At 38.4% G+C, this 23,170-nt stretch overlaps 2 protein-coding genes across 7 annotated transcripts in view; both read left to right on the top strand.

The window, feature by feature from the left end:
* The first annotated feature begins 1,214 nt into the window (after positions 1-1,214).
* ociad2 (OCIA domain containing 2) lies at positions 1,215-5,619 on the top strand. Its single transcript, XM_017455407.3, has 6 exons — positions 1,215-1,425; positions 2,725-2,818; positions 3,298-3,351; positions 3,984-4,031; positions 4,864-5,014; positions 5,386-5,619. Exons 1-6 carry the CDS (start codon positions 1,366-1,368, stop codon positions 5,459-5,461), a joined length of 483 nt encoding a protein of 160 aa, XP_017310896.1. The 5' UTR covers positions 1,215-1,365; the 3' UTR covers positions 5,462-5,619.
* A 1,480-nt stretch (positions 5,620-7,099) lies between these two features.
* Positions 7,100-23,170, top strand: part of dcun1d4 (DCN1, defective in cullin neddylation 1, domain containing 4 (S. cerevisiae)) — a 19,569-nt gene continuing 3,498 nt past the window's right edge. The window contains exons 1-10 of one of the 6 annotated variants that reach the window (XM_053675723.1): positions 7,100-7,118; positions 10,908-10,978; positions 13,488-13,527; positions 13,648-13,735; positions 18,577-18,665; positions 18,913-18,983; positions 20,996-21,087; positions 21,472-21,580; positions 22,110-22,214; positions 22,886-22,988. In XM_053675723.1, coding sequence (XP_053531698.1) covers positions 13,665-13,735; positions 18,577-18,665; positions 18,913-18,983; positions 20,996-21,087; positions 21,472-21,580; positions 22,110-22,214; positions 22,886-22,988 — 640 coding nt within the window. In that variant the 5' untranslated portion in view covers positions 7,100-7,118; positions 10,908-10,978; positions 13,488-13,527; positions 13,648-13,664. Of the gene's footprint in view, positions 7,119-8,323; positions 8,433-10,907; positions 10,979-13,487; positions 13,528-13,647; positions 13,736-15,697; positions 17,131-18,576; positions 18,666-18,912; positions 18,984-20,995; positions 21,088-21,471; positions 21,581-22,109; positions 22,215-22,885; positions 22,989-23,170 lie in introns of those variants that run through there. The other 5 variants (XM_053675721.1, XM_053675720.1, XM_053675722.1 and 2 more) reach the window with 5 other exon arrangements.

Raw genomic sequence — 23,170 nt, 5'->3', positions numbered from 1 at the left:
CATTCATTCAAAAGAAAGAAATAGAGGACTACATATTTGCAACCAAATAAAAATAGTGACAGAGTTTTTTTTCCCTGACAGTGATTGTGTTGCACTAATGCCTGGACAAATCCATTACCCTCTTGCTTCCTTGAGGGACCTTTGGGTCGCTTCTAAATCGGTTCTCTATGGAACCATTTCGTGTATGGTTTGAAATACACTATGTGGCCAATGGTTTATAGACACCTAAGCATCACACTCTAATTTGCATTGTTGAACATCCCATTCCAGATTTATTCCCCCTTTACTGTTGGAAGAAGACCCACATATGAGTGTGATAGTCAGGTTTCAGCATACGTTTGCCCATATAGTGTACATTATTGTCTTTATTGTTTAGAATTATGGAGATGGATGCACAGTTGAGTTCATTAACATTGACAAGGCCAGATTTAAAATACCTGCAAGGTGACATTGGGACCCGTTTTGAGCGGTTGTCCCTTGAGTTGTCCACAGGCCTGTGCAGTAGTTTGTGCCTTATTACACACCACCTGACAAACCACGAGACACTCCATGACAAACTATTTCAAACTCAGGGGCCCAAATGATTAAAATATGTGTAAGTGCAAGAAACTAACTGGTAACTTTGTGTTAACTCTTTGTAAAACATGCATTTAAAGTGGATATTAAGACAAGGACATGCAATGCCAGTGATGTAATGGCATTTACTTATTTACTTATTTTGCATGTGGTCATGTCCACAACCTGTGTGGTCTGGGTTTCATTTTGGGGTGGTGGAGTTGAGGTAGTTAAAGTGTACCCTGGTTCAAATGCAATTAAAGTGAAACCATTTAAATAAAGGAAACGTAACATTATCTACAACATAAATAACTCGTCTGTTTTTGGTTAAAGAATGGTTCAACTGGTTGGTGTCACAAAAGAACTATATTCCTGCAAAATGTGATTTTTGCAGATAAAGTTAGGAAGGAAACATATGTAGGTTGAGGCTACAGTAGAGAGATGAAGGTAACACTCAAGGGGGTACACTTCCAGTCCTATAGTACAGCACAGTTTGGTGATTTTTGTACCTGCTTTAAAGTACCTCACTTGGGTTTAGGAGTCTAGTAAGAGCAGGGAATTTAGTCAATGAGACTTCAGCTTCACAGGACTGGCTTGGTGCACCCCCCTCTACTGTTAAGAGTTCATCACTGCAGCAGACTGAAAAAGTGGTTTGCTGGTGGGAAGGGCTTGATGATGTTTGAGACGGCAGGGAAGTCATATTTGTCTTCATCTGCTCAACCTCAAACACATTTTAGAACAGGAGTAACGACCAAGGTGAAAGAGTGAAGTCTACCGAGAGCTTGCATGTTCTGAGAAGCCAGGATCAGTATGACAACTGAAACAGCAGAGAATGCAGGAGGAGTGCAACCAGGAACTAAAAAAGGCTTTGTAAGTACATAAGTCAAACCATGGTAGTAATAAACAAGTAGTAAGTCAGTAATAAACAGAGAGACTGTTGCATTGTGACAAAGAGGCATAGCTTCTGGAACTGTACTACTGCAATTCAGAAGTAAACTGATAAGTATTTTCTTGTAGGTAAGGTAAGGTTATGAGAAGGACAGTTAAAAAAAGTGCTCTTGGCATAGTGAATGGTGTCCACTGATACTTTGAACCAGAGTTAACATTGATACCAAAGTGACTACTAGGATTTAAACTTGGTATTTAACTCTATGTAGTATTTAATCAATCAAGGGTATCGTAGAATTTTTCTTTAGCTCTGTTTATGTTAGTTGCTGCCTTGCGCTCATGCTGAGCTTTACGTTTAAAATATTATGTCAACATACTCAAATAGTATCTTTAAGAGAGCGTGTGAAGGGGGCTGGCCTGAGTACAAAGTGCCATGATTTGTATCTTTACTCACAAGCAGTGTGTAGACCAGGCACAGAACTTGAGTGATTTCTCTCACATGCTTTCTTTCTCTGAAATCTCACTTCACTGCTCGATGCTCACGAATTCGCTATATGGCCAAATGTTTTTGGACACCTGACCATTACACCCAGGTGTGCTTTTTGAACATCCCATTCCAGATTTAGTCTCCTCTTCTGTTGAGTTCTTCCATTCCAACCTTGACAAACCATGTCTTCATGGAGCTCATTTTCTGCAAAGAGACATTGTCATGCTGGAACAGGTTTGGGCCTCTTAGTTCCAGTGAAGGGAAATTGTAATGCTACAGCATATAAATACATTGTATACAATTGTGTGTGTCAGTTTGGGGAAGAACCATATGCGGGTGTGATAAGAAGGTGTCCACATAACTTTGGGCATGTAGATTACCTTTGTATGGGCAGAGTTCACGCACTTTTTTTAATGGCCACACCCACTGTTTAAACAACTTAAACTGTACTACCAGGTTCGTTTTATTGTAAAAAGCTGCTCTAGTACCACACCTCTTCTTGATTATTTTCACAGAGTACACTTTGCAGTTTGCTTTGCTTTGACTGCTATTATTAACTGTGAAATATGTCCAGATTGCTGTCATCTGTTCATTAGTGCAGCATTGTACACCAGGCATGGTTACAGTTGTGATTTCAGAACATTTTTTTTAACAGTAGAAGTAAATGAACATGGTTTTGGACCGATACCCTTATCAGTATCAATGCACTCCCCAGTTTTATTTAAAAAACACTGCAACCGCCCTGAAAATAAAATCAGGACTATTAAAATTTTTCTTCTGATCTTTTCTTGAAGGGACTGGAGTGTCCCATAGCGGACAAACGTTTTCAAAGTGACGAGGTGAAGCAGATCTGGAAGGAGTGCCAAGACGAGAGTTTTTGGTACAGAGGTATAAAATACACAGTATCACTTATTATTTTCATTTTGCTCTCAAAACACTAGTGGTTAAAATGTGTACTGGTTCTTTAAGCTGTAGGTAGTTCATTACATTAATATTATGTTTTGAGCTTCAGTTTAAGTGCTCACAATGCCATATTAATAAAGTATAGAATCTTTAAATCCGTTAGTTTTAGTTGAAACATGTGGGTGAAGGACTAAAATTGCTCCAATCGGTCAGTGCTTTTAATGTATGTGTATGACTAAATTTGGTTGCATATTAGTGATCTGTGAGTGTGTGAGAGTGAGGGGCTATATGTGTGTGTATATGTGTATGTATGTGTGTATGTGTGTATATGTATGTGTGCGTGTGTGTGTGTCCCATTATTGTATAATGGCTGGCAGTTGTAGACTCTGACTTCCTGAACCAAGTAGAAATCTGGATAATTTACTGTTTTCAAACTTTAAATATTAACTGTACTTTCTTTCCAGCTCTTCCACTCTCTCTTGGAAGCATGGCTATCACTGGTGGCCTAATCTACAACGGTAAATTTTCAAGCAGTTTCCGAGAGCGATTCACTGATTCCTGTGAATACCGTCACTTTTCTAACAAGATTTACAGTGAGGGAAATAAGTATTGGACGCGTCAAAAAAATTTTCAGTAAATATATTTCCAGTGAGGCTATTCACATGAAATTTTCACCAGACATCAGTATTAACTCAAGAAAATAGGAAATATAAAGAATTCACAACATTAAAGTCCATAAATAAAGTTGTGTGTAATAAAGTGGAATGACACAGGAAAAAAAGTATTGAACATGCTAACTGAAATTTATGTAATACTTAGTGCAGAAACCTTTGTTTGTAATGACAGCTTCAAGACACTTCCTGTATTAAGAAATGAATCGGCCGCAGTATTCAGTTGTGATTTTGACCCATTCTTCTAAACATATTGTCTTTAAATCTTGTTCAATTGGACTCGAGTCAGGTGATTGACTGAGCCATTGTAACGCCTTGATTTTTTTTCCTCTGAAAAAATTTTTTACGCATCCAATACTTATTATCCCCTACTGTACCTGAGCCCATTCGAGTGAAAAAGAAATGTGCACACCATCTAACTGAACACCTGTGCCATATTGTTGTGTTTATACTCTTTACTGTGTGTTTGCTTGCAACAGGAGTTTGGAAACAATCAAAGCGCTTTGGTCCATTCCCTAAACTAGCAGGTAAGTCCTTAGCGAACGGAAATGACGTTGGGAAAAAGTCCACACAGTTTAAATGACACGTTTCTACACATACTGTCGAAGGAATCCCACAGACTTAAATAAACAACGATTTTGACGCTGCGTTATTACATTAATCACAAATGCACCTATGTACACAGTATGTTCAACACCAACATTTTTGGGCAGACACAACATTTATATATACACACATATAGCACATATACAGTACATTGTATATAATAAACAGCACACACTGACTTCATGGAAAGACACTAATGTGTACAAACTGATGTCTGTAAAATCAACTACTATGTATATATTAATTTAGTTTTAATTTCATATGTGATACAATTATAAATATGATGATGAAAATTACATCCGTCTTTATACCAGCCATCATTTACAGATTGTAGATTGATGTGTTTTCTAACTCCAGCCCAACTACTAGTTATTCCATGTTTGATGATGATAATGTCATTTATATATATTATAAATCATTATGTTTACATTATAAGATGGATAAAGAGTCCTCGATAACTAATGAATTGAATGCAAACTCCTTGTCTCTTTCTGCATTCGCAACCTATTTTATTTATAGAAAAACAAATTTAATGAGACATTGTTCAAGTACTACACATTTACGATGGGAAATCAGTTACTGTGTCTTTATGAGAATATTGTCTTTCTTTTATAATTATAAAGGATTTTTACCAAAGTAAAAAATCCAAACTGAGAGAATATGACTCACTGTTCATGGCGTAATGAACGCTGCAATGATTTCAGCCATTACTGATGTGTAACTGATCTGTGATCTGTGCGCTGTCTATTTCAGTGGCAGGTATCATTGGTTACGCAGTGGGAAAAGCTTCTTACATGGGCACATGTAGAGAAAAGTTTCAAAAGCTGGAACCAGAGTTCAGCAAAGGCTTTGGCCCAGGTTGGGGTGGCCCAGGTTGGGGTGGCCCAGGCGGCTGTGGACACAAGTGAGTAATAATGAGAATTTCAACCAGTTTCAATTTTTCAACTTGCAACCAGTGCTGATTTTTTCTTTTTCTTTTTCAAAAGCATTGCTTTTTCAGCAATTCCAGCAGTCTCAATAAAACACACAAAACACTGAGCTCTCAGATCCGCCATGCACAAACCTGACCAAATTTGTTAGATGTGATGTGATAGTGACAGGTCTTACTGTTTTCCCACACAATCAGAACAAGACTGGAACTTAAGTCTCAGTAGCAGCACTTTGCCCATACACAATACACAATAGTACAATTGTCTGTTGAGTTAATGAGTATTAAAACATGACTGAAATGTTTTAAATGCTTTGCATTATAGTGCTCTGCTTTTCTTTCCACAGACACTGCACACATGTATGTCAGGAGTGTACGAAAGTAGAAGCTGGAGCAGCGTCTGCAAAACCTGCTCAAAGCTGAGGGGATTAAGCGACAAAACAAAAATGTTCTTCCTGCCTTGGCTGATACCAGAAGTATTGCAAACTTGTACAGTGTCATCAATCATGATCTTATGGTGCACTGAATTTTATAAGTTCATTTTACATTAAAATAATCATAATAAAATATGGTCCAATATATATTATTTTTGTCAACTCATGATTTTACAATCCATGCATAGGAAAGTGTATGTACGAGCAAGTCTTCCCTGAACACTCATGTAATTAAAGGAAAACCTCACCATGATACACATTAAATGCTTTTAAATATATATATAATATAAGTTTATACTGAAATATTTGTCATGTGCTTCATGATTCTGGTGCTGCATTTTCAATATTTCTGTGAGAAGCTAGTTTCTTGTCTGACATTCTGACATCACGGGGGACATTAGCTATTATAACTCCTACGGCTACAATGGCATTTAAGTGGAGAAGAACTTTCACTGATCTCAAACATGAGGAACAACAGTCACTCTTCACTGTTTGCTCCTGAAATCAAAAGAATTCTTTTCTTACTCACCATTTTCCAGCGACATTCAATGTAATATTAATGAGAACTCCCACAGTGAAATGCAGGTGTACAACACAGCTGCGCTGCGTGTAGTTAATGATCTGCAAGCATGATGACAAGCACGACGGCGCTCACTGCATTATTAGCATAAAAGTTAAAACTTTGGAACTTTTGATAGAGCAGACTGTATAGATGTGGAGGGGAAAGAGCTGGACAGAAAGGACTAAAGCGCCGCTGCATCGCTGTCTTTAGGTAGATATGAATCAGCAGATAGGAAGAGTATTGTTAGTAACATGGGAGATTGTTAACCAAACAGACCAACATGTCACAGGTTATACTAAAAAATAAGTCTACTCAATGTACAGTTTCATAATAATGGATGCAACTGAATATCACATTAATTATAAAGGTTAATATGTAAATATAATGTTACTTTATACAGTTGAGGTCATAAGTTTACATACGCCTTGCAGAATCTGCAAAATGTTAATAATAATAACAATAATAACAATAATAATAATAATAATAATAATAATAATAGAGAAATTGTAAAAATTGCATTTAGCTTTTTTTATTTAGCTCTGCCCTGAATAAGCAATTTCACATAACAGATGTTTAAATATAGTCCCACAAGACACAATAATAACTGAATTTACACAAATGAACCAGTTCAAAAGTTTACATACGCTCGAGTCTTAATACTCTGTGTCGTTACCTGTTATTATTTTGTCTTCCGGGAAACATGTAAATATCTTATGTAGCTTCTGAAGGGGGGTATTAAATGAAAAATGAACAATTTACACCGATCTTCCCGGCTCTTAGTGTATCGTGTGGCCTTCTTGAGCATCGGTGAATGTTTGCACCTTTTAATAATAAGGTATTATTATTACTATTAATAGTCGTGTACGAGTCCCTCAGTCGTCCTCAGTGTGAAAAGATGGATCTCAGCATCATATAATCACTGTTGGAAAGGGGTCAAATATGCCGAAGATGCTGGAAAAGCAGAGAATGTGCAGGACCTGGAGGATTTTTCTGAAGAACAGTGAACAGTTTAACTGCTCAGGACAAACAAGGGACTCATGAACAACTCTCACAAAACAAACACATCATGTCATTGATCATCCAGGTAACGACACACAGTGTTAAGAATCGAGCGTGTGTAAATTCAGTTATTTTTGTGTCTCGTGGACTATAATGTAAACGTCTGTTATGTGAAATAGATTATTCAGTGCTCAGTATTTTTTTCTCTGCAAGGCGTATGTAAACTTGTGACCTCAACTGTACTTACACTGACACTATAAATGATTTTTAAACGTATTTCATACATTAAATCAAGCTGTTTACTCATTTTATTTATTTATTTATTTTTTTAAATGTGAAACTTATTCAATAGACACTTTCAAAACAGGTCTATATGATGATGTCACCACAATAGAAAAACAAAGCTCGATTGGCAGTCTTTATTTAAACCTCTGGATTGTGAATAATACATTTGACTATAAACTGGCCTGAGAACCTAAAAAAACAAAACAAAAAACAAAAAACCACATGAGATGTGGGCATGCAGTGTCTCATATCACCGCTTTCTGTCAGTAAGAAAGGGCTCAGTTCCGTCCCCAGGTAGTTAAAGGTGAAGTCTGAAGTATTTCTTTATTTGTATATGAGTACTGTGACTTTACACGCAGATCTTCCTTGGTCTGCTTATAGCCGGATATGTTTGGTGGTAATTTTATGGTAATGCTGCTAAAACAGTTTAAGAGTCGACGGTAAACAAAGGAACATTTAAAGGAAATGTGCACTCTCGTGCAGAAGTAGCCATGGAGACCAGGGTTACACTAACGCTTATATATTTTCCTCCAAATATTTTTTAGTCACTGTTTGATGGAATTTAAACTTTAAGCGCAAAACAAACAAGGCTACAACTTTCTACAAAAAACGGATTCTGGAGGAAACGGATTCTGATGCTCACACCCTACTGTAAACAAAACTATCCATTTCCACCAATCACACTGCGCGACGGACGGATTGACTTGTGCGCTGGCTAATGACACGAATACAAACCAAGCGTTTCCGGGTGGGCAGTATCCAATCCCGTATCACCAGAGGGAGGGCCTTCTCTTTGCACGAGGAAGCCGTCGCAGCTGGTTTGTCGAGACAAGAAGTTTGTCCAATGGCGTTCTTGACAAGGCGGGGCTTTGTTCATAACTCGACCTATCATCGCGGATCATTCGCGGGTGTAACGCGTTTGGGAGCAGCGGAGATGATTGACACAACTATTAACCAATCTTTAACGTTGTATGGGCGTGCTTAAAAAAATCGCCGTCCACCAGAATCATTCGTGGGCGTGGCTTACACTGGCATGTCCCGCCTCCTGGCCGGTCTGCAGATTCGCACACAAATACAGTTGAGTGTTTGATAAAAATGCACTCAGATGCGACAAGTAAGTATATTAGTGTCTTAATAGTGCGGTTTTCTCAACATCTCTGGACCCGGGGCCGCTGAGGGTGAACTTGTTGCGCGGAGAAATGCTTTAGCTTGTTTTGTGGAGACGTGTTTTGTTGGCGTTTTGACGCATTTTATGATGTTAAAGTGTCCGAGCGATAATACAAATACACATCAGAGGAGAGAGCAGACCTGGATTGGGTCTCTTTGTATGTTGCTTTGAGTGTTTTTAGGCATGAATACTTTAGATAAAAAAAAGACCGTACGCATTGCATTTGTCATGTTGTTTCTGCTCGGAAAAATCAATCTGAACCAGCTATCAGATCCTGATTAGACAATGCACTTGTAGTCTAATTACCTTTAATACCCTGGGAATCTCAGAGCCCCAGTCCTGGTCACTGCATGACACAATGTAACATCTGCATTCATTAGAAATAGGTCAGGGTTTTTCTTTTTTTTTGCATGGGGGTGAAAATTGTGACGCAGTTGGCTACATTTTGTAATGCCTTGCCTATGTGTCGTGCATAACTGTCTGTGTGTGTGTGTGTGTGTGTGTGTGTGTGTGTGTGTGTGTGTGTGTGTGTGTGTGTGTGTGTTGTGTCCGCGAGCCAACCAAACAGCAGCTATACACAATCATTAGGACTGCTTTGATAACAGAATGAGGCGTTTTTGTGTAGCATTTGCGTTGCATTGATCAGTTCCTGATTGTCTCAAGAGTGTCAATGAAAATCTTTCACTCGGAATTGTGGGAATTGGTGTCCACTGGGTCAGACCCCGAGCCTTCAAGCTGCGTCATGTGGACTACAGGCCCCACATGTCCCTCCACTCAGGACATACTTTATAAACTCGTCACAACTTGTGCATGCTGTTATGTCTGATGTGTGTTTCAGCTCTTAATTCCTGTGTCCTGTCACTGTGTAGTTCTGTGAATAGGCTGGATTGTAAAAATGCTTTCTATGACATTTCTTTCGAAAAATTTATCTGCTTTTGAGTCAAAACAAACAAGCATTTTGTCTGTGTTGACATTTTTGACACGGTGTAAATAAATGGATCTAAAGGATTGAATAGTGGTTCCTACTTAATAAACCCATAAAATAGGCAACTGTCATTTTCGTAGCATTCCTCAGCCTCATACTGACATCATAATCTCCCAGACTGTGAGTATCCAGTGTATTTATTCTCACTGTGACCCTCTTTATCCTCTTGAGAGCTTTAAAACAACAGCTTAAAGGAACAGAAGTCGACGTTCTCACTAGTACAAAATGTAGATTATGTAGAATGTTGTAAATAAATTGTATAAACGATGGCTGTCAGTAAAAGTCTATTACATGGGTGAGACAACCCATTCGGAAACCCGTGGTTCGGGTCGGACTGTAAGGGTGTTTACGTTTGCCTCCTGTCAGTCTTTTTGTATAGACATGCCCCCAGTGGTTATGGTGAGCCACAATAGCATGCTGCATTTCTAAACACCTTAAAAAGTAATGTAGTAAGACAAGAAGAAAACCTCCAATATAGAGAATGCAAGGAAACTCTGCGATATTCGGAGGAGCGTGCAATTTTTCAAAATGGCTGCAGATTTACTGCAGATTCTGGCCGAGACGCGTCACATGACGTCATCACAATGTACGTTCAACCGAAGCCCTCTTTAGTTCATGTGCGTTGAACGTGAGGACAGCTAAAAGGTCTCGTTTACCAACAAACATCACTGCGAAAGATCTAAACAATTTTGTGCGATTTCGCCAATTCGAGTAGTTTTCTGCAAAAAAAAGCACAAAAAACTCCAAGTTGCATCGCAAAAAAGCCACAGCAAAATCGAGTATTTTTGGCCGCAAAGTTCACAAAAAACAACAAAACTCTGTAAATACCTGGATGGACTGATAAATGTGATGAGTACAAAGTGTTCGGTTGTTTAAATGGCCGGCTTTACATAGTGAGTCAAAGTACTACATCTTACATATGTAATGCTAGATAACTGCATCCACCTCCCGAGCAGCTAACAATGACAACTAGCTAACATTAGTACACATGTGGGATCTCATTACAAAGAAAAACAGGACAGAGGTGTCACTCTTGACTGGTCTCACAGCAGGTAATCACTAAGTGCTGAATTTTGTCTATTTGTGGTGTTATAAAGTGGCTGTTAAACAGTTAAAGCCAGCAGAGATTCTGGGGATGTAGTTATGTACATGGGCGGAAATCGCAGGCGGGTTCAGGAGGAAAAAAACTCCATCACCTTCTCAACCGATAGAGCTCCAGTCTTTAATAATGTACCCTTACGTTACATGAGTTACAGTTCAACTAGATACACTGCGATTGCCTGATTTCACGCATTCAACTTCCACAGCTCACCGCTCGACTTGTAGCACATCAAGCGCCATGACCCACATCTGACTGAAGAATTAGGTTGAATTAGATTAACGTGCTGGTGTGTCGATGGATGAATGATGTTGGCTGATGTTTGCCTCCCTCCCAGATTTTCAGCTGAACTCCCATTTGTCCACACTGGCCAGCATCCACAAGATCTACCACACATTGCACAAGCTGGTAAATATCCTTTTTCCTCATCTTCTCCATGCACACTGACACCAGAGAAAGGTCATCTCAAAAGCCGCAGGCTGCAGAACCAGTTGTGGTGTCCGTATCGGTGATTCCGTTATTTGTATATATTATTTGATCAGGCTCGTTGATCTTGGTATTGGCCTGTATGTAATGTCTGTTCACATAGGGAGATGTGTATGCGTGACTAGCTAGTTAGCTGCTTTGAATGAGTATGCGGAAAACAATGATCAAGGGAACAGCCAGCTGTCTGTGATATTTTATGACTTTCAGTTTTATTTATTTTTTTTGTATAATTGTCCTGGTTTTTGAATTCTGCTGAAAGCAAGGTGTGTTTATATATATATATATATATATATATATATATATATATATATATATATATGGTGTATATACAGTATCTCACAAAAGTGAGTACACCCCTCACATTTTTGTAAATATGTGATTATATTTTTTCATGTGACAACACTGAAGAAATGACACTTTGCTACAATGTAAAGTAGTGAGTGTACAGCTTGTGTCACAGTGTAAATTTGCTGTCCCCTCAAAATAACTCAACACACAGCCGTTAATGTCTAAACCGCTGCCAACAAAAGTGAGTACACCCCTAAGTGAAAATGTCCAAATTGGGCCCAATTAGCCATTTTCCCTCTCCGGTGTCATGTGACTTGTTAGTGTTACAAGGTCTCAGGTGTAAATGGGGAGCGGGTGTGTTAAATTTGGTGTCATCGCTCTCACACTCCCTCATACTGGTCACTGGAAGTTCAACATAGAACCTCATGGCAAAGAACTCTCTGAGGAGCTGAAAAAAAAAGAATTGTTGCTCTACATAAAGATGGCCTAGGCTATAAGAAGATTGCCAAGACCCTGACACTGAGCTGCAGCACGGTGGCCAAGACCATACAGCGGTTTAACAGGATAGGTTCCACTCAGAACAGTCCTCGCCATGGTCGACCAAAGAAGTTAAGTGCATGTGCTCAGCGTCATATCCAGAGGTTGTGTTTAGGAAATAGCCATATGAGTGCTGCCAACATTTCTGCAGAGGTTGAAGGGTTGGGGGGTCAGCCTGTCAGTGCTCAGACCATACGCTGCACACTGCATCAAATTGGTCTGCATGGCTGTCATCCCAGAAGGAAGCCTCTTCTAAAGATGATGCACAAGAAAGCCTGCAAACAGTTTGCTGAAGACAAGCAGACTAAGGACATGGATTACTGGAACCATGTCCTGTGGTCTGATGAGACCAAGATAAACTTATTTGGTTCAGATGGTGTCAAGCGTGTGTGGGGCCAACCATGTGAGGAGTACAAAGACAAGTGTGTCTTGCCTACAGTCAAGCATGGTGGTGGGAGTGTCATGGTCTGCGGCTGCATGAGTGCTGCCGCCACTGGGGAGCTACAGTTCATTGAGGGAACCATGAATGCCAACATGTACTGTGACATACTGAAGCAGAGCATGATCAGTATGCAGTATTCCAGCATGATAACGACCCCAAACACACCTCCAAGATGACCACTGCCTTGCTAAAGAATCTGAGGGTGATGGTGATGGACTGGCCAAGCATGTCTCCAGACCTAAACGCTATTGAGCATCTGTGGGGCATCCTCAAACAGAAGGTGGAGGAGCTCAAGGTCTCTAACATCCACCAGCTCCGTGATGTCATCATGGAGGAGTGGAAGAGGACTCCAGTGGCAACCTGTGAAGCTCTGGTGAACTCCAAGCCCAAGAGGGTTAAGGCAGTGCTGGAAAATAATGGTGGCCACACAAAATATTGACACTTTGCACCCAATTTGGACATTTTCACTTAGGGGTGTACTCACTTTTGTTGCCAGTGGTTTAGACATTAACGGCTGTGTGTTGAGTTATTTTGAGGGGACAGCAAATTTACACTGTTACACAAGCTGTACACTCACTACTTTACATCGTAGCAAAGTGTCATTTCTTCAGTGTTGTCACATGAAAAAATATAATCACATATTTACAAAAATGTGAGATACTGTGTGTGTGTGTGTGTGTGTGTAATATATATATATATATATATATATATATATATATATATATATATATATATATATATATATATATATATATATATATATATATATATATATATATATAAAATATATAATGTATGTGTGTGTGTGTGTGTATATATGTACACATTATGTGTTTGTGTGTGTTTATGTATTTATATCTTATTTTTGGCATGAATTGAGGTAGTCTCATGGGTTATTTTTTGTTTCCTGAGACTTGGATGGGAGAAAGCAGGCAGCATCTGTGAAGGTTAGAGTCTTAAGAAGAAGAGAGGCTGCCTCCTGATTTCCCCACGCGCGCACACACACACACACACACACACACACACTTACTTGCCTTGCACAGCAGTATGCTAATGCATTTGACAGGCTCTGCTGCTTTGTATTTTGTGTGTGTCTGTGCGTATAAGAGAAAGAGGGCCAGTGTATGATGCTGTTTTTTTTTTTTTTTTCTTTTCCCCTCTCAGAACCTGACCGAGGACGTTGGCCCAGACACTCACTCCACAGGTAATGACATCATCTGTAGTCCATTTATCCAATCCCTTTATAAACCTCCTGTCCTCCACATCTACCTCGATCAACATCCCAGAGAACCACTGACTGAGTGTATGTGTGTGTTGCTCTCAGCTTGCTGCTCCAAAGCCATGCCCCCGAGGAAAAAGAGGAGGCCCACTGCAGGAGATGACCTGTCTGCAAAGAAGAGTCGCCAGGACAAGTACACCTCATAACACCATCCCTTCCTAATCATCTCCTCATCTGTTTATTCACTGAATCATCAAGCCCTCTGTGTGTCTGCTGACACAGCCCATATTCAATCCATCTGTCTGGTGTAGCTGTCTGTCAATCTGCCAATTAGCAGCTCACACTGTTGCAAAGCAGAGAGTCATAATACTTTATTTGTCAGTTAATTAGTCCACATGATCCAATTTAAAATGAACTCTTAAATTAGGTAAACTCAACTTGCAGGTATTTGTGCACTTAGTCGTCTCAGTTTTATATTATTTTAATGCACAGAAATTAGACATGCATCAGTGTAAGCAGACATGGAAAAAGTAGAGGGAAATGGTTCTTTTATACTTCTCAGTCATTTTGTCCCTGTATACACGACCGCTGGACAGGGTCGATGGATCCAAAGTCTGTCCTGGGAATACTGGGGCGCGATACACACACACATTCGCACCTTCTTTCAAACCTAGGGGCAACGTAGAGCCGTGAAACCACCAACTTGCATGTTTTTGGGAAGTGGGAGGAACTGGAAAACCCGGAGGAAACCCATACAGACACGGGGAGAACATGTGAAACTCCACACAAGCATAACCCGAGCTCTGGATTGAACCTTGGACCCTGGCGCTTCACCACTGCTCTGCCAATGTGTGATGAATTGTGATGAAATGAATCAATCAGAAGTAAAATATCCTGTAAATAACCATTAGTAACCATTAGCTAGAATTTGACTTGCTTCCTAGCTAATTATGTTAGCTACTGGAATCGATTCTCCTCTAACCTGGATTTAGCAAAGAAAGCAGTCTAACTTGGTTAAATATGTCCCTCTGTGATCCATAATGACTCACTGACATCACCAAACTGTTGGTTTCTTCTATTGTGATACTTTACCAGACTTGTACCACAGCTTCTTTCAGCTGTTGTTTGTTTCGGGGTGTTTCTCACTTCAGTCTCCTCTTCAGGAGGTGAAATGCTGCTCAACTGGGTTAAGGTCTGGTGATTGACTTGGCCAGTCTCAATCCTTCTACTTTTTCCTTTGTTGAGTTGGCAGTGTGTTCTGGATCATTGTCTCGTTGCATGATAAAGTTCCTCCTGATTAGATAAAATGTTCCTGTAAACTTCTGAATTTATTCTGCTGCTACCATCATGAGTCACATCATCAGTAAAAATTAGTGAGAATGTTCCAGAAGCAGCCATGAAAGCCCAAGCCATGACACTATCTCCACCATGTGTCACAGATGAGCTTGTATGTTTTGGATTGTTAAATTTTATTTATTTATAAGCAGATCCTTTCGGTCTCCACACTTTGGCCTTTCTGTCACTGTGGCAGTGGTTTAGAACTTGGTTCCAGAACTTTTGTGGATCCTCTCTGTATTTCTTTGTGAATTCCAATCTGGCTTTCTGATTCTTGCCGCTGGTGAGTGGTTTGCATCTTGTGTTATGGTCTCTAGATTTCTGCTCTCAAAGTCTTCTTCAAATGGAGGATTGTGAGACCTTCGCCCCTGCCCTGTGGAGGTTGTTGGTGATGTCACTGTTATTTTTGGGTTTTTCTTCACAGCTCTTAAAATGTTTCTGTCATCAGCTGCTGTTGTTTTCCATGACTGACCCATTCAATGTCTGGTTGTTAGTACATCAGTGATTTCTTTCTTTTTCAGGACATTCCAAATTGTTGTATTGACTATACCCAATGTTTGTTCAGTAGCTCTGATTGATTTTCCTTCTTTTCTCAGCTTCAAAATGGCTCACTTTTCTCCCATAGACAGCTTCATTCTTCATTTTTGCTTATCCTTTTTAACAACAAATGCAGTCTTCACAGGTGAAAACCATGAGTTGACATTCGGAGCTATTATTTTAACAATCACTCTAACAGGACATCCCATGACCAACAAGAAACACCTATCAGTCACGTGTTCCAGTATTTTTGATCAATTAAAAAAAAAAACAACGGGTGGGTTCAAACAAAACATCTAGAGTTCTAAGTTGTTTAAGTCTAGATGTTTGTTGTAAATATCAGGAAATGAAAGCTGATATTCATCTTTTGATCTTCAATCCAAATGTCTTCAGTTTGTAGCAAAAACAAAAGAATTGGCCTTGTCATTCCAATATTTTTGGAGGGGCCTGTATTCACAGAGAACAAAAAATATGTGTGTATGATTTTTCTGTAGTGTGTACACAGCCAGCTATTTGTTCCACACATAGTGGCATAGGTTATTGCTTCCCGTTTTGGATGATATATCTGGACTCCATAACAGCATGAATTACCACCAGCATGTATCATGGATCCAGCATATTGAAATATTTTACTGAGGTAGGGCCAAGGGTGTTCATCCTCTAGTTCAACATTGCAGTCTGGTGGCTTATCCATTTTCAAACACACACCCAGAGAGATATCTGTCGCTTTAACTACATTATGTAGCATGAGAAGGTCACTGCAGATGATGAATTGGCATGATTCTTGATCATTTTTCTGTACTGATTAACAGGATGCTAAACTGAAAAGTAAATAAACTTCATGGGAGCCCATTCTTTTACCATGTTGGCAGGCTCAGTGAAGTAGGCCTGATTTTTGTCTTCTGACAAAAACATCCTTTAAATTTAATCAGTATTTCATCAGGTCATGTTTATTAATTTTAATCAATTTTACTCTGACTGAAATGGCATTTTAGTTGATGAGAGAATGCATAAATGAAACCAAATCTTCACACATTTTATATATTAACTTAAACGTGTGAAAACTGGCCTTGTTGTCAAAACCTGATCTCCTGAAATAATATTACAATGAGTTCACTACTGCAATACAATACTGTGAATGCTTTATGAATTCTTTATGTTTTAGTTCTTCATTGTGTGTGTTTTAGTGCATTGCTATGGAAACAGTGTATTCAGAACGTGACGTACCGTTCTACCTAGCATCTTACTTAAGTTCAACTTGTGCATTCGTGTCATTTTTTCTAGAAGTAAGTTGTAATGTTGTGTTTATGTTGTGTGTAAATGTCTGATTAATCTCGTATGTGTACAGGAAGCGTTTGAGTGAGTTAATTAACCCGCTAGTAAAGCGCATCAGTTTACCGCTGTTCAGTCACTGTTCAGCTTCAGCGGCTCGACCCCCGACCTTACTGACTACGACTGGATTATTTCAAACACTAGAGCTATTCTTTCTAGATTTTTCTTCTTTAACAAAACATTGTTAGCACATTAGTACATTGTTAATACTGTTTTTTAAACAATATGTTTTAATTAAAATTCGCATTTGACTTGGACAGCCCTGGAGCAGACGAGAGGACAGAACCAGTGCGAAAGGCTAAAATGTTGGCGACATTCATTCTTATGTAAACAAACCCGCTTGTAAACGTAACGGCGATATCGAGGTCAGCAGAAATGATCCAGGTAACGTCCGTATATCGTACAATAAGTCGATAACGTAATTATCGTGACGGGCCTACAGTGAAGTATTTTGAAGATCTAAGTAAGATTTGTAATAATAAAAAGTAATGATTTCTCCAGTTTCAAAATGATTCAACCCCTTCATGGCAAGCATCTTTAGTACTTTGTTGAGCACCCTTTTGCTCTTATGACCTGCTGCAAACAAGATGTATATCTTCTGGCAGCGTTCCTGAGGAATCTTAGCCCGTTCCTCATGAGCAATGGCCTCCAGTTCAGTAATATTCTTGGGTTTACATGCTGCAACTGCCTTCTTCAAATCCCACCGGAGATTTTCTATGGGGTTCAAGTCAGGTGACTGTGATGATCCTGTAGAATCCTGGGAAGTGTTGCAAGGTCCAATGACGCCCAAGCTTCAGCTTCCTCACAGACAGCATGACGTTTTCTCCTAGGATTTCCTGATGCTCCATGAATTCATCTTGCCTTCCACACGCTGCAGGTTTCCAGTGCCAGAGGATGCAAAGCAGCCCCAGAGCATCACCGAGCCTCCACCATGCTTGACTGTGGACAGAGTGTTCCTTCTTCATTCTTCTTCCTTCAGGCATACCGCTGATCCATCGTGCTGAAAAGTTCCAGTTTTGTTTCATCGCTGCGCAGAACAGAATCCCCAAACTTCTGTGGCTTATTTATATGATTTTGAGCGAGTTTTCTTGTGCTTTTGGGTCAGTAGTAGTTTACGTCTTGCAGTTCTGGCATGGAAACCTTCTGTGGTTAGTACGCACCTTACAGTGCTCACTGAAACCTCAATTTTCTGCCCCTAGCCAGTTCAGGTATTTCATGTGTTCCAGCTCAAGCACGCCTGGTGCGACTAATGAAGCCCTTGATTAGTTATATCAGGTGTGCTTGAGACAACACCTGTTTTGCATATTTGTGCTGTTGTGAGGGATTCTATTCAGGGGGTTGAATAATTTGGAAACTGGAGAAATCATTATAAGTTGCATTTTCAGTTGAATTTCGGGAAACCACTTGAAGCATTTGTTGTGTTGAACTATTTCAGTTGCTTTGGTTTGATTTGTTCATTGCAAACAGCTGAAAGTGTAAATATTGACAATAAACCTGATTTGCAATGGGGTTTGAATAATTTTGATTGCAACTGTATGCAAATCACAGTTTTTATTGTGTTCCTTGATCACTCTGACAATAAAACGAAACAATTGAAACACAAGGGAAAATAAAATGAATTTTTAAAAAAGAAAATCTGTAATTTAATCAGGTAATTATCATACAGTAGTAAAGCTGAACGTACAACATAAAATCAATGAAATATCTTGTTGAGATTTACATTGAAATTATGGTGTGTTTTGTACACAGTGTGCATCAAGGGCCTTGTGTGTGTGTGTGTGTGTTTGTGTGTGTGTGTGTTGACCCACAAACACCTGTCTTGGTTTTCAGCGTCTACAGAAGACAGGAGTCGTCGCATATCCAGGAAGCTGAAGCTTTCTCCAGTAAGAGATGTCTGGAGTGGTTTTATGAATATGCAGGTAAATGTTTTACAAAATATGATGGTACCTTTTTATTTCTGGATGACTAATGTTACGGTAGAAGACATGTAGAAGAGATAAAGCTAAAAAAAAGAGAAGAAAATAATTGGTCCTTAATATCTCTCTTTGTCTTTAAAGCTACAAAAAAGACAATGTTGGATATTTGACTAACGATCGTGTTTATAACGGTGAAATGCAGTGTAAAAACTGTTGTGTACATTTTTACTTGTACGCATGTCTGTGTCAGGTTGTGACGACGTGGTTGGACCAGAAGGCATGGAGAAGTTCTGTGAAGATATCGGAGTGGAGCCAGAGAATGTAAAGCACTGCAAATTCTAATAAATATTATGAATGCAGACTGCAGTTCACTAGATCAGCTTTTTATATTAGCATATTTGGTATATTTGTGTATTTTCTATGGTATTTTCTCATTTCTATGTTTTAGATCAGTTATATCACTACTGCATTTATATCATTTATATCACGCACTGATTTTTCTTCATACTCGTGTGTGTATGTTGGTGAATGCCAATCAGCCGTAAATCATCAGGCGTGTGCATGGCGCAGTTGAGTTGCATTTGGTGACGCCATAAAACGCCATAAAAGGCAAACCTCACCGAGCTGAAATAACAAGCAGGCGGCAAAAATGAAAGTTATTTTGACTCGCCTTTATGCCAATGAGAATATATATTATTTAACTCCGTAACAGCACCCGAAAGGCCACAATCTGGAGCCGAATTACAAAAAAAGATTATTCTTTTTTTTTTTTTTTTTTTTTTTTTTTTTTTTAAAAGCACAAACTTTGTTATAGATTTGTATTTTATATTTTATGAAGTCAGTACAAAACTATTTTAGATTCCCAAAAACTAGTTTTCCAGCCCAAAATTATGTTATAGAAAAATGTTTGTATGTCAGTAAAGAAAGCAGCATATTAAGTGGTAAGAGACACTTCCAGACAAAAAACATAGTGAAGGCTACTGGGTTTTGCTGCAGAAATAAGAAGGGAGTGTGACAGTGGGTGTCTCCAGAGTCTGTTTTTTTATTTTTATTTAATTTTATTTATTTATTTTATATAAATCCTGAGTGAAGTGTCTCTGTGACTGAGTGCACCTTCACCGATGCTGTGCTAGAAAAGCATGAAGTTTCATAGGAAGTCTTTGAAGTACTATGAAGTTTCATAGTACACTAGACCAGTGGTTCTCAACCTTTTGTGAGCTCCGGACCATGAGCATATTTCGAACAATCCACAAGGACCCCCTCACTCCACAACAATTATAGGCTGTATATTTAACAGTCATTTGTATATAAGTTACTTTATTTTATTGATGTTTAACATTAATAATATTAACATTGGACATTTAAAATTGAATCAGAACTTTTCAAGATTAATTTTTAAATTTTTTTTTTTTTACATTTTCTTGTTGGTGTGACATTGGATATGACTCTCTGAATTATGTTTTGTTTATTTTATCCATCGATTGCCAGCTCAGCTAACGTTATTTGTGAATGCACGCAAATAACAAAAGGGGTTAATTTTAAACCATATCTTAAATTATTCTTACATATGATATATTTTAATATATTTTGACACATTTAACAAAAAAAAATAAAACAAATAAATAAATAAATAAAATATATATAAAACAATTTAAAAACTTTCCCACGGACCCACTGCAATTACACCATGGACCACTAGGGGTCTGCGGACTTATTGATCTTATTTATGGATTTATGTTTGCTTGCTTTTCTTTTTTTTATATTTAATATTTCTTTAGTTAATGCCTTTAAAATGAAGCAATGGGGGTTTAACCAAATATTCATTAAATCTGTCGCATTAAAATACATAAGCTATATCATCTAGACGGCGTAATCCATAAATGGAAAAAGTACAGTAACTTTCCGATATTTATATGATTGAAGCTGTTTGATTGAGGTTTACATTATTTAGTCTTCTTATGGGTATACACTCAGGAGCACGAGTAAGACACCAATGTTTTTTTCCCCGCAATTACCAGATATTTACGAATATTAAATCTCTTAAAATCTCGTAAACACTCATAGATTGAGGAATGAATCCATTTGGTGTCCAGCTTTATAAATGAAGCGTGTTGATGGCATATCTGTACTAAAAATGATCTCACTAATGCAAATTATAATTAAAGTTTATGCTACTTTCATGAAGAGTAGTTAATAATATAGAGGTTTTATTGTTCACTTGCACCTTATATTAAAAATCCATAAAACACATTAGATTATGAGTCAGTTGTTGTGTGTGTGTGTGTGTGTGTGTGTGTGTGTGTGTGTGTGTGTGTGTGTGTGCGCGCGCACAGGTGGTGATGCTGGTATTGGCTTGGAAACTGAATGCTCAGAGTATGGGCTACTTCACCCTGCAGGAGTGGCTTAAAGGAATGGGTTCACTGCAGTAAGACTGTTCATTTTGCTTAACCTGTTGCATAACCTGTGACACATATAGCCTATAGTTTAATCTTTGCATAACCTATGCCTCTGTAATGTATACTAGTGCTTGGCGATGATCTCACAATATTGTGATACACCATCATGAGAGACTTTTCTTCAGGTGTTGGCGCTTGTATAACTGACTGAACAGTTATAAAACTGTTCAGCCCCCCCATCATTATACAGTATACAGTATTGTGGTGTATACTAAGTATACACCACATTCAAATAAAGTAAACACCTCTTAAACTATGTGACTTGTGTAATGAATGGAACCTGCTCTGTTTTTGCTTCAATCTTCCAACTTCTACTGTCTTACAATGCGTATTTCGTTCCTCACTTTTCGTAGATGTGATTCAACTGAAAAACTCAGGAACTGTCTAGACTACCTGAGGTCGATCCTCAATGATGCCACGAGTTTTAAGCTCATTTACCGATACGCCTTTGACTTCGCCCGGGTGAGTGAATGTACATTTCACTAAACTCATTTAAAACAATTATTTACAACTTCCTGCCTTTTTCAGTGTTGTAGATTAAAAAAATAAAATAAATAAATAAATAAATAAATATATTATATGGGTACTGTGGACCCCATTCACGTCTCTGCGTTACCTGTCTATAATATAGGCTGTTGTACATTATTTGACTTTTAACTGTGTAGCTACTCATACGTCCACAATACTGAAACATATGCAGCTTTACCAAGAGTATCCAGACTGTTGAGCAATAAAGTGAGCGAGAGGAACAGTCTATAAGAAGTTTATCAGTTGAAATAGTCCATGAACAAAGCCTGACTGTATTTAGTATTGAATGTTAATATGAACAGTATTGTACAGTGCTGTGAGGTGAGCTTATGCACATGTTAAAGATACAGAAAACAAACAAAAAAAGGTTGTAATTTATGGCAAAAATATTGGTTGGTTAAAAGGCATATATGCCATGGTATAACTTCTATCGTCTGACCTCACTGTTTTTGTACCTTTGCAGGAGAAGGATCAGAGGAGTTTAGATTTAAACACTGCCAAGTGCATGCTGGGACTTCTACTGGGGAAAACCTGGCCACTATTTCCTGTGTTTAACCAGTTTCTAGAGGTGCTGCTTTCATCCTTCACATTAATCATTTATGTCCAGTTTACATTATTGTTCTTCTACTCTGTTAAATTCTATTACAGTCCGACTAATTTAAATGATTTCAATCTGATTCACATGCTGATTACACTGCCAGTCAAAAGTTTAGACACTCATTCTTTATTTTGATTTTTTTTCTACACATTTTAGAATAATAATAAAGTCATCAAAACATCTGGAGTAACAGAATCAGAACTATGGAAATTATGTTGTGATCTAAAAAAAAAAATCCAAAATAAATTAAATCCAAAATAAATAATTGAATATTTTAGCATTTTCAAAGTAGATGCCCTTTTCGCCTAGAATTTCCAGAAATGTATTCTTGGCATTTTCTCAACCGATTTCTTGAGGAATTCCCCTGAGATGCCTTTTAAACAGTATTAAAGGAGTTCCCACCTGGACACTTTCGGCTGCTTTTCGGAATATTTCGCTCCAATCATACACCTTCAGATCAAAAGTTTTTTAAGATCATGAGAAATATTTCATTTGAGTGTCTGCAAACTTTTGACTGGTAGTGTATGTTTTGAATATGAATATTATCCTATAGCCACAGTACTGTTCTCTGATCCGTAACCAGCAGTTCTGTATTTGAAATCTGTTTTTTTTTTGTTTTTGTTTTTCCTCATTGGTTGCAGCAATCCAAGTATAAAGTAGTAAATAAAGACCAGTGGTGCAATGTTCTAGAGTTCAGTAGGACCATTAACCTGGATCTCAGCAACTATGATGAGGATGGGGCTTGTAAGTACACGCACACACACATGAGCCACACGTAGTTCGTCCTATCGTCGAGTTTGAATCCAGACGATGCCACAGACATCCAAGGGTGCAAAATTGGCTGTGCTTTCTATATACACTCTCACACTATCAATCACAGTGATACTAGCCAGTGTGAGTTCATGTATGCAGAAGAGGGTGGATAG

Source organism: Ictalurus punctatus, chromosome 25, assembly GCF_001660625.3.
Source record: "Ictalurus punctatus breed USDA103 chromosome 25, Coco_2.0, whole genome shotgun sequence".
Taxonomy (NCBI): Eukaryota; Metazoa; Chordata; class Actinopteri; order Siluriformes; family Ictaluridae; genus Ictalurus; species Ictalurus punctatus.
The sequence above is the reverse complement of the archived record's forward strand: the minus strand, read 5'-3'. Positions and strand labels throughout refer to the sequence as shown.

Excerpts from the sequence above, each read along its gene's own strand:
- ociad2 (XM_017455407.3), top strand. The coding sequence starts at position 1,366 with ATGACAACTGAAACAGCAGAGAATGCAGGAGGAGTGCAACCAGGAACT. Across the intron at positions 1,426-2,724 it reads CAGGAACTAAAAAAGGCTTT|GGACTGGAGTGTCCCATAGC; the intron begins GTAAGTACATAA and ends CTTTTCTTGAAG. Across the intron at positions 2,819-3,297 it reads CGAGAGTTTTTGGTACAGAG|CTCTTCCACTCTCTCTTGGA; the intron begins GTATAAAATACA and ends CTTTCTTTCCAG.